Source organism: Acanthisitta chloris, unplaced genomic scaffold (assembly GCF_000695815.1).
Source record: "Acanthisitta chloris isolate BGI_N310 unplaced genomic scaffold, ASM69581v1 scaffold12209, whole genome shotgun sequence".
NCBI lineage: Eukaryota > Metazoa > Chordata > Aves > Passeriformes > Acanthisittidae > Acanthisitta > Acanthisitta chloris.
Window position 1 is genome coordinate 37492 of NW_008693140.1, and position 11644 is coordinate 49135.

At 37.0% G+C, this 11644-nt stretch overlaps 1 protein-coding gene across 2 annotated transcripts in view; it reads left to right on the top strand.

The window, feature by feature from the left end:
- MLLT4 (myeloid/lymphoid or mixed-lineage leukemia (trithorax homolog, Drosophila); translocated to, 4) overlaps positions 1-11644 on the top strand; it is an 80550-nt gene that overhangs the window by 2934 nt on the left and 65972 nt on the right. Inside the window, exons 4-8 of one of the 2 annotated variants that reach the window (XM_009082965.1) lie at positions 255-415; positions 1427-1584; positions 6342-6453; positions 6868-7035; positions 8522-8566. In XM_009082965.1, the coding sequence (XP_009081213.1) occupies positions 255-415; positions 1427-1584; positions 6342-6453; positions 6868-7035; positions 8522-8566 (644 nt within the window). The remainder of the gene's footprint in view (positions 1-254; positions 416-1426; positions 1585-6341; positions 6454-6867; positions 7036-8521; positions 8567-11644) is intronic. The other variant, XM_009082966.1, reaches the window with a different exon arrangement.

The window sequence follows — 11644 nt, forward strand, 5'->3', positions numbered from 1 at the left end:
TCTGTTTGAAAACTAGCAACTATTAATATATTGGTTATACAACAATAGATTGGCTGCTTATTTCAGGTGAGCATAGGTACATGAACAGTATTAACTCTAGCAAAAGTGAAATTCATGTAGAAAGCATCTTACAGTCACTTAATGGATCTATGTGTATGGGTTTACTGTACTTTTATCCTTTATGAAGTAATGAGGATGTATGTATTTTAAGCTGTTAATGACTTTTTTTCTTTTTATTGAACTGAACTTGGCAGTGAGAATTCTCGCCTTGCAGCTGAGGTTTACAAAGATATGCCTGAGACCAGCTTCACTCGCACAATATCCAATCCTGAGGTGGTTATGAAACGGCGGCGACAGCAAAAGCTGGAGAAGAGAATGCAGGAATTTCGCAGTTCTGATGGTAGACCAGACTCAGGTAGTTGGATTTCTTCTGGTTGAGTTATAAACAGTAAAGTGTTTACCAAGAGAATATTCTTAAGGCCAGCAAATCCTGTAAATTTGACCTAACTTTTTCTTTCTCCAACATTTTTTGTTCATGGCTAATTTGGCTAATGTACCTGTGGTGTAACTGAATGAAGCATTTGTAAAGGTAGGATTCCACTGGAGTGTCTTCTGTGATGAGGGCGAGTCAAAGCTTTCAGTGATGGGCAGATTGATGGGAGAGAGTATACTCATTGATCTTGCTAACAGTGCTGAACTAGAAAAGGAGGAAGGATGGGAATTACTAACAAACTGAGAAAGCCTTCTGAAATAAATGTTACTCGTTTTCCTAAGAACAAGCTCAATGACCTGAATGTCAAAATGTGGCACATATGAAGGAGTGATTGCTCAGGTCTGCTCGAGGTCTTGCTCAGATCTGCTGATAGATCTTGTGAATATTAGTCATCAAGTATTTCACATTCATGAGGGTGGGGATACAACAACAGTGGTTATATACACGTCAGTAGGAAAGAACAAATGAAGCAATGTTAGTACTGATAATATCTCAAATTATGTATTCTGTCCGTGGAAGAGTAGTGAAGAAGGAGTTAGAGGTATAGAAAATACCACCTGAGAGAAATCTTAATTGGATTTTTAAAGAGAGGGTAAATTCTTGAAGGTCAGTGCAAACTTCCTGTAAAGATGGGAAAAGTCTATTCTTCGTCCAGTCGTTGTCACTGCTTCTTTTTAACTTCAGGTAATGCTGAGAATGGTGAAACACTGGAAAAGAGATTTTATTAGATAAATAAGGAAAGTATCACTGGAGGTTTTTACCAATGGCAGAGATAAATTTGTTTTGGGCATGTTACGTAGCTTTTCTTCTATCAGTCTGTTGACTGTGATTTCTGAAGAGGTTCATTCTTGTATTCTGTTGGAATTTAATAAATGACTGCATGTCATCTTTTTATTCTCTGGTAGCATTGTTCATTCAGTTTTGTTTTCCAAGGTGGGACACTGCGAATTTATGCTGACAGTTTAAAACCAAATATCCCGTACAAGACAATCCTGCTGTCTACTACAGATACTGCAGACTTTGCAGTTATTGAAGCACTGGAAAAATATGGCTTGGAGAAAGAAAATCCCAAGGATTATTGTATTGCTCGTGTAAGTGAAGTTACTAAGACACAGTCTTCTGATGTTTCGTATTGATTTGGGGTTTTTCCTGTTCCTTGCAGTAGCTTCCAAACTAGATGGGATCACTTTAGTTCCATGACTAAATTATTTTTTTTGTCCTTAAAAAAATAATCTAGCAGCCTCAGGAATTCTGAAGTGACTTGTCAAATTTTTTGTTTTAAACCAAAATCTTCCAATCTTACTAAATTGCTACTTGCTATATAGAGAAAAATTAATACTAAAAGTAACATATTTCTCTGTGTGGCACTGTGGGTTTGTACGTGATTCACAGATGTATAAACTAACAGTTAATCCTGTGGATACCTGAATTTAAAAAAAATACGAAACTGTTTCCCTAAACTAAGTGTCCACTTAGAAGCCAAAGTACTGAGGCAAATACCTGTTTACCCTCATATCAGAAAAGATTAAACATTTAAGTGAAATTTATGCTTGTTTTCAGAATTTAATTATTTTAGTACTTCTAAATTAATGGTATAAAATTGTTGTTTCTTAGAGGTATGACTTTCACCAAAAGTCCCAAGGGCTGTACTGGTTACTGTACTTTTGTCGATGTTGTCTTCTCAGGGAGAACAGCAAGACTTAAAAACATTTGATCCTTGTTTGAGTCCAGTCTTTGGTTACATTTTCAGCTATTACTTGTCTAATAAGCTTTCATTTATTGCTCCTTAAAATGTGGAAAGAATGGGAAAGAAGTTTCTGTCATCATATTGTGCTCTCGGAAAGAGAGCACTTTCTCAGTGTCACTGGAGAACAGCAAGAAAATTTTTAATATTTGCTATTCCCTGCACTAGCTGCTCTAAAGGATGTGGATATATCTTTTATCTTCAGGTTGCTTTCTGATTTGTATTTTTTATGATGTCTTTGAGTAACCTTAGCATCTACTGTGCTTATAGCCTCTAGTGGTATAATTAAGTGGGAATTGACATGTTGCTCTAATGTTAGTAACAAGAAAACTGCAGTGGTAGTGCTTTTGTAGTCCCACAACAGTGAACTGACTTAAGTTTTTATTTTTTCAACTATTTTGTCTTCATTCTAGATGTATTTTTATTGAAGTTCTGGACATTTTATCCTTGTGCTCATTAACCTGTAATTAGGGTTACAACTGTGAAAGTTAATTTTATTTAGCTTAAGGAAAAGTGAACATTGGTACTCCTTTACACTGAAGTCTCATGGCTGTTCTTTACCCCTGGTGGGGCTTTTGCCCCTGTTCTTCTGACACTGTACAGTGTTCTGAGGAAGACAAATCTGTCTTGTGCATGTTCCTAGTCTCTACATTTTGTTGGATTTAAAACCATACAGTGGAACATATAAGTTCAGTTTCCTACTGGGTAGGATTTTTAAATGTTCTGTTCTCATTGAGTGGCAGGTGAAGTGTCATCAAAGATTATTTAAGCAGTTGCCATTTACTTAACTGTTAAGATGGATTTTAAGTTATAAGACAAGACTGTTGAAAGGACTGCGTAAGTACTTGTAATAAAGCTTACTTACTCCTGAATTTTCCGCTGAAAGGGGAGCATTGTAAGAATTTTTCTTAACACCATTGACATCTGTTATTGTAAATGGCATTTTTCTGCTAGTTGCTTGCTTTTGTGTGCTGGTTTATGGTGTGTCAAACTGTACCTTTTATGCCTGATTCTAAAGTGCTTTTCTGTGTAAGCAAGTAAGCACCAGTTCATTCCAATGTCTGTTTTATTTGTCTCAGTTTGCTTGGTTTGAGTTTCTCCAAATACTGTGGGGTTCACTGCACATCTCTGAAGATGTCAGATTAATTAGACAGTTTTCCAAGCTACCTGTGCATATTCACTTAGGGCTTAAAGCTTTGGGCATGCAGCAAACCAGTTAACTCTTAAAAGTAGAATCTTGATTAGGCACTTGTTTTAGCATGCACTTATTTTTTGCTTGAGGGTAAGGCATAAATAACTTTTTGTAATGTCAAGCAAAAATATGCACTTTGTGGTGAGGAGGTTTGTTTTGTGTTTTCAGGAAATAGTCATTATAGGCATAAGGCATTAAATATTTTTAGCAAGTTCCATTGCTTTTGTGGGTTTGGTTTTTGTTGGGTTTATTTATTTATTTATTTTATTAGGGGCATGTGCAGAGCCTGTGTTCCTAGTGTGTAAGGAAAATTGAGAATTAATTTTAATAAGCAGCTATATTACTATATATAATAGATATGAGGTTTTTAATTTAAAAGTCCATGAAAATGACAGACAGCTTATTGAAGACCTATTATAGGATGGGGTTTTCTTGTGTGAAACTTTTGTTGAGGACAGATCTGATAACTTGATCTGTATATGTTATCACAGGGACCTTAAGTACTTGAGCATTATCTCCTCTTACTTGTCTGTTCCAGCAAATGCTTTGGAAGTTAAGTTCAAAGTTGCTATGGTCTTCATTCGAATTTCTTAGCTAGTAGTTTCTGCATGTTTCACTGCATTTTAAATGAACAAATATAGAATGTAATGACTTTATGATATTGTATAAATACTCATGAATACACTTGAGAGGAAGCAGAGTGTATTCTTCCTCATTTCCTGTTTTGTGTTTGTTTCAGTTCATAGGTTGTCAGCTGACAACCTGCTTCCAAGACTTGCAATCTTAACCTGGTTTTACCCATCTCTACTAACTGTGCTGTTGCAGAAATCAGGGAAATGTCTGTGCCTAATCTCAGCAGGCTGTATGGATGCTGGATGAATCCTTCATGAAAGGATATTTAAGTGCATGTGTTTTTCAAAATCAAAGTAAATCTCTATCCATGAGCCAACACCCAATCATAATATAGACTTATTCCTGTGTTACTCTGTCGTTCTAAAACGTAGGAATTTCAACTTTGTGGGTGACACTGAAATAAAGAGGTGTTCTCTTAAATGGCATCATAATAATTAGAAGCCTCCTGGGCTGTGTAAGCTCAGATGTGGTGTTTTGTGTCTTTCTGCAGGTTAGGTCAGGTGCTTTTTTTAAAGTGAGATATGTCTCATTTATCAGCTCACGCTTCCTGAGGGACAAGAGGAATGGTAACTGGATGGGAGGATGAGGGGTTTAGTGCTTTTGTGACCCCTCTTCCCTAGCCTGTCTAATTTACCATTGCTGCCCTTAAGCCCAACACCAAGTGTAGATGCATATCCAAGTTCCATGGCAGAAGTAATATCGGGTTCAGGTAGTAGCATCTGTGCATTCATATCTCATCTGTTCCTCTAACATCACTACATTTGCATTTTCTTTTATTTGCTCCCCAGTCCAGTATTGGTCAGCCCCTGGTACAGATGGTATAACATGTATTTCTTGTGTCATGACTAGTTGCCTTCTGTCTCAAGGGCTTTGAAATTTAAAATCTGTGGCTTGTTGGATAAGGCTTGAAACACAGTGTTAGCTTAATTAGCTAATCAAAATTATCCTGTAAGTATAATTGATTTTAAAATCTGAGATGCGTGGTTTGACAAGATAAGATTTGAGTGTAGATGTATGTCTGTTTCCCTCTGGTTTATACATTTTAATGTTCTCATTTTATATCATCTTGTCTATTTGAAAATCTCATTAAAGATAATTTAATTAGTCCTATGTTTAGCCAGGTTTTGCATAGAAAATGTTTAGGGATTACATACTTTTGATCTTAAATGTACTTGTTTCCTGCTTGGAAGAAGATGAAAGGGTGTTTGAGGTGGATCTGTGAGAACTTGGTTAACACAGAAATGGGTGTGGAGAAGAGGCGACAAATAAGAGTGGAAAGCCTCTTGGGGGCTGCAGCATAGTAGAGTGCAGTAGCCAATAGCTGCATCACTTCAAAAGGTGTTACCTGGGTCATAGTTCAGAGGTGGGAAGAACTTGGAGTAGTTTGTTTAAAATAGAACTGTGTATGTATTTAAATAATATTGTTAGGATTACAAATGAGGGAGTAAAATATATTTCTTTTTTTTTTTTATTCAACTTTGGAAGATCTGTCTTTAACACAGAAGGTACTCACGCACAGTAGTACTGCCTGTCATTGTTATTTTTGCTTGATTGCTGTAGGGAGCAGTAATGCATGAAATCACAGGCTGTGTCTCCTCTAGGGTCAGACTTAATGAATCAAGGTTTCCCCCTTCCTCTGCCTTATAAGGGTATAGCTGTAAAAAGTATGAACAGTCTGTGGTTCTGTTCCCAAAGTATACTTAGTTTTGGTTCTTCCTGAGAGCTAAACGGCATGAAGCAATCATGTGAAATGCTGTAGCTGCACCTTTAAGTTTCTGTGACAGGTAAATTTTGGGTAAGACAAAAGGATGATCATGTCCTTTCCAAAGATACTTATATGTTGCCTTAGCAGAATGGCATTAGCAAATTGAAAGGCTAATTCCAGTGTGTGAGATAACAAAGGAAACTTCAGTTTTGTTTTTTACTATCATCTCCATAGATAGATTTTTCCTTGGTTGTAGAGAAATTGTTTGTTTGTTGTTTTTTGTTTGTTTTTTTTTTTAACTGGAAGATGATCTTGTCTACCTTAAGTGTAACTTGCTTTCTTTTGCTCTTCAAATATATCTGATGTTCTGGGAAGTGTGATTTAACTGTAACAAGAGGCAAGAAAGAGGGAAGAGTTAGAAGTCTTGAAAAGCAAAATACATTTCAAGTTACCAAATTCTTTGCCTTGTCTCTTGTTATAAACAAAACCAAGAAGAGCTATCAGAAGATATAGCCCTAAATAGTCTGTTCTAATTGTCCACTAACAGCTGTGAAAACTGATAATTGTTTTCTAGGTCATGCTGCCTCCTGGTGCTCAGCACTCTGATGATAAAGGTGCTAAAGAAACAATTCTTGATGATGATGAGTGTCCACTGCAGATATTCAGGGAGTGGCCTAGTGATAAAGGTATGTCCAAAAAAGCTTTAAGAGATTTTTGTGCCTTGAGTGTTGAAAGCCCTGATGTGGAGCCCCGGTAAAGAAAAGTTGTAACATATATTTTAGTGTGTTTTGGCTGAGGGCACTTTTAATACTAGGGAATATTAGAGTTATTTACTACTTCATTATGCATGGTTTATAGTATTGCATGTTTAGATAGTGGAATGTTGTTCCATTTTATCCTGAAGTTTCTAAATTATCCACTATGGTGAAGTGTGCTGTTAATCTTTATTTAATTGTTTTTCAGTTAAAACTACTTTAAAGAAGTGTCAGGAGCATAGTAAGCTGAAAGTAATCTTGTGGAAAGCTTGCAGATTAATAGATGTTGGTTGTGTGTTGTTCACTGACAGTGTGACTCAAAGAATGTATAATACTGTGTTTTAGAAATGCTAGTCTTTCAGTTGAAAAGACGGCCTCCTGATTATGTCCCAAAGAAAACCAGGAAAATAACTGATGGAAAGCCATTAAAGGGGAAGGAAAGAGTTGACGGGTCTGGCTATGGCTCTTGCCTTCCTCCTGAGAAACTACCATACCTGGTAGAATTAAGCCCAGGTAAGAATTCTGGTTATCTAATAATCTAAATTACGTTATTACAGAGTTGTTTGCATTTTCCAAAAATAAGTCTGATTGTCAGTACAAGGAAGTCTGTTGGCAGAGTAAGTGAATTCCACATCAGTTGTTCTGATGTCAGGTTCTGGACTGGAGCTGTGTAAATGTAGAGCTGCATGTTGTTGTAATACTGAAATTTTAGTAGCAAATATTTGTTGTGAAAAAAGGCGATAAATTATTTAGTAAGACTTTGTCTCTATTAGTATGGCTGCAAATATGAAGTTTTCAAAAAAACCCCCACAAAATTAATTGAGTCTTCGACTTCCTTTGGATTTTGGGATTTAAAACTTGATAATAAGTAATATAGTGTAACATGTCTTTTTGTGATTTGGGAGGGGAAACCAGAAAAAAGCAGTACTTAAATCTGGTTTGTTTCATGTTCAGAAGTACACTGTAGCTTGCCTGGTATTTGACATGAAAAATTGCTTCTTTTAACAGAACAAGAACATGAATTCTTTAATCAAACTTAGTTGTGAAACATTTTTCTGCCTATATGGAACCAGCAAGGCTGGGGTTTATTTTGGCATCATTACAATTCTGGGCTGCATTGTAATTTACGATTAATTTTATGATCTGCAAGCAGCCAGGAGAGATTGTTTATAGCACAACTGGTAAAACATACACAGCTTCCACTCTTAATTTCTACTGTCTTCATGTTTAAAGATTTGGATATGGAGTCTCATTTTTGGTGATGTAGTTATATGCAGCTCTTTTTTTCTATGAAGTATAACTTGCATACCCTCAAGTGTTACAATTTGAAATCTGGTTGTTTATCTTTTTGGGAAGCAAGGTTGGAAGTTGGTGCTGACACCTTTGATTAGAACTGCAAACAAAAGGCTAAATTCATAGTCGAATAGTGTGTTGTTGTTGGGTTTGTTAAAAAAAATCTGTAATTAGCGGTACACAGAATATGTTGAGTATATTTATTGTGTTCTATATGCTGAGGTCTGGGTTGCATGTTAATATTTTGGGTTCTTTTAATGGTGCTTTTGATTTCTTGTGCTCTTAACTCTTCATAAAGCCTAGTTCCTTTAGAATTAGATGTTGTTCTTGGGCAGTGGAGCAAGACATCCATTAACTGAGAGAGGAAATCCAATCTGAAATGCCACAGGTGTCAGCGCTGTGTACTAAGCCTGTGGGACTGATCTGTTGTTCATGTTTTTCTTCTTAACAGCTTGTTGCTTTTCTAAACAGTAAGGATTGTTTCATTCAGTAGCTTCATAGTACTGATGTCTTTATATTCTACACAGTTTCTAAAGTTGAAAGAGTTTAATGCTTTTCATCCTTACAAATTGAGTAAGTGTTGTCTGGTTACGGTTTCACCCTTTCCTGTCTTTTCTTTTCTTGCCCTCCTCCGCATGTTCTGCATGGTATCTGTCCTGCTGGTGCTGCCTTCACCTGGGTCCTCTGCATGTGTTTCTAACCCCAGGGAGAAGGAATCACTTTGCCTACTACAACTATCACGCTTACGAAGGTAACACTGTATTTAATACTGTTCTCTCATTAGTCACTAAAATCTTTGCTGGCTGTAAATCTTGTGTTTCTTTTAGACCAATGAAAGGCTGTCTTGTGTATCTTAGGGTTTTGAGGGTTTTTTTCACCAAAGAACTGCTTCTGTGATGTAGCTACCTCTCTTGTCAGCTGCCATTTAATGATTTGATCTGTGAACAAACATCAAATAGATCATGATTGTGAATCAAGGAGTTCAACCTTCCAGCTGCAGTTAACAGCTGAATTTCATAGGGTGGTTTACAAGCAATGTTGTGGTAGAAAGAAAAGGTACTTTGATCCATCCACTTGCAGAATTCATAGTTAAAAATGTATTGGGTAAATGGTATGGAACTTAACTGTGCTTTTCAGTGTTTGACTGTGTTGATACAGTGGATGAAATCTCTGATGATTTTAATGTGAAAGGTGTTTAGAACACTGTTAAAGTGACCTCACTTTCTACTCTGTGATGTTCCATAGCATCCCTTGGTATTTCTTCTGCCTGATTTGTGGTGTTGTCTAACATTAGAGATGTACGTCAAAGACTTAGCCGTGTTAGACAGTAGAGTCTTGTTCAGTTTTATTTGTAGTGTTTGAAATTGATTGCCTAATCCAGAAATCATTATGGATCTTCTGATTCTCCTGAGGGTTTAGAGTAATGTGCAGATGTTTTCTGGTTTGGCCAAACAGACTAGAATACAAAGCCACTTTCTTCTTCATTGTGGCATGTCTACCAAAGTACGTTTTTCTTTTTTATCCTCTGTTTCCTCATTTTATTTTCTAGACTGTTGTAAAAGTACTGCTTGTGGTAGTCAGTGTTGCTTACCCTTTCTTTCATGGTTGTGGAGTACAATACTGGGGTTTAAAGAACTGTGTTCAAACTTACTGCTCTCTGTGCTCAATTCTTTGAATTGAATCCAGATTTCCATTTCATTAACATAATTATTCCAGAGAGCAAAAACGTTTTTCCTAGAGTATGCTGAACTAAAAAGCATGGATGGGCTTGGCAGGAATACTTGACCATTAAGTAGAAAGCTTGAAATGTGGTTGTATCTCACTGGAAAAAAAAAAGACAGTTTCTTAAATCTATATGTCAGAGTGTGAACAAGAGGTCTTTGTACTCAAGAGTCCAGCCTGTCTCTTTGGAACAAAGCACTTCAGGATACCTGTATTCATTATAGAAATAACTCCTGTAGAAATGTCCTCCTGTCAAAACTTTGGCTGTTTATATTCTTGCAGAAGAATCTAGAAGACTCACTTTCAAGCCCTGTGCAATTGCACAGATTCCTAAGTTTGTTACTGAAGTATGTCCACTTTTTCTACTTCTCCACACCTACTGATGTTACTGTTTGTTTCACAGACTGAAGATTAGATTCTGTATGGTAGAACCATAGAATCAACCAGGTTGAAAAAGACCTCCAAGGTCATCAAGTCCAACCCTACTGTGGTTACTGGACCATGGTACAAAGTACCACATCCAGTCTCATCTTAAAAATCTTCAGGGACAGTGTATCCACTACCTGCCTGGGCAGCCCATTCCAATGCCTGATTACTTACTTTCTCTGTAAAAAATCTCTTCCTAGTGTCTAACCTAAACCTCCCCTGGCAGAGCTTGAGTCTGTGCCCTCTTGTCCTACTGCTGGTACCCTGGGAGAAGAGACCGACACCCACCTGACTACAATCTCCTTTCAGGGGGTTGTAGAGGGTGGTAAGGAAGATGCACTTCAGTAGCTTGTGGCTTTCTTCCCTGCTCTTTCTTCTCACAAAAAGAGAAACCCTGAGCTGTAGAATAGATGGCAGTGGAAGATGAGGAGGACATGCAGGTACAGCAACTCTGAAAGAGGTTGTTATACCTGTTGCAGGAGGTTGGAGAAGTTTGAAAGCCTTGGACAGGGAAGTTTCCCAGTCAGCCTTTTCTGAGAACAGAACTGCAGTATGGTATGAAGTAACACTTTTACACATTAGTTTGAAGAAGCTTTGTTGTCTGTTACAACAAAAAAATGCTTGCAAAAAGTTGTCTCTTTATTCTGGAAGTGCACATCTTGTCTGAAACCTAATAGCAGAAATATCTCCTGAATTTGACGTGATATTTCAGAACTACCCAGCCACCTCTTAAACTTATTACTGTTTAAATTCTTAGTCCTCAAGAACTTGTGCAGGAAATAGGCTTTTCAAATGTGGATTTAACTAATTTTAACTCAGTAGGTGAAGTGCACTGTGTGGCCCTTTTTGTTCAACTTCGGACTTAACTGTTTTCTGTGATCTGATCTTCAATATCTGGTTAAGTCTGGTTTTAAGTCTATACTATTTCCCAGCATTGTTTCAAGCATTGGATTAGCGAAATCAATTGAAATTATAATTCCATTATAATTTACCTTTTAGTGGTGAAGTAACACTTTAAAATATATATCCATGAAGAGCACGCGGTCTTGGTTTTTGCTCTTGATCAAAAAATACATGTTTGTGTTATGAATCGCTGAGCTGATGTGCTTAGAGTGATTGTTCACTTCGGTTCACTACACAGCTTTTTTAATAACAGTACTATTTGAAGTGTGAATGTTGACTCATAGCTGCACAAATCCAGTCATGAAATCTATCTGTATTTCATCCTTAGGTAAGAACAGCCTTTCTGGGCTGTCACAGTTTGGGGAATAGGGTCTTTGCCATAGGTATGGCAGAATCTATAGTGAATTAGGAGGGATGCATTCCAAACAACACTTAGGTGAGCTCCCAGCTACTTAAAAACAGGAAATACAACACATCACACTGTAGTGTAAGGCAGCCTTCCTTCCCTCCTGTGTCCCTCCCCTAGAACAAAAAAGCCTTTTATCCTTTTTAGAATTCCTAGTAATCAAGACTAAGGTACCTGTTTTTGTAGAAATTGGCTTATACTGGTGGAGTAGTACATGTGTGTGCTGAATGGCTGAGTAACTCCTTTAATGTTTCTTGTTTTCCTGGGAGGAAAAAATAGCATATTTATCTAGTGCCAAGGCTTGAATGTAAGTTGGGGTTTTTTTGTGTTACAATGGACACCACAGAGAAACAAAAGAGTCTTAATATGCCT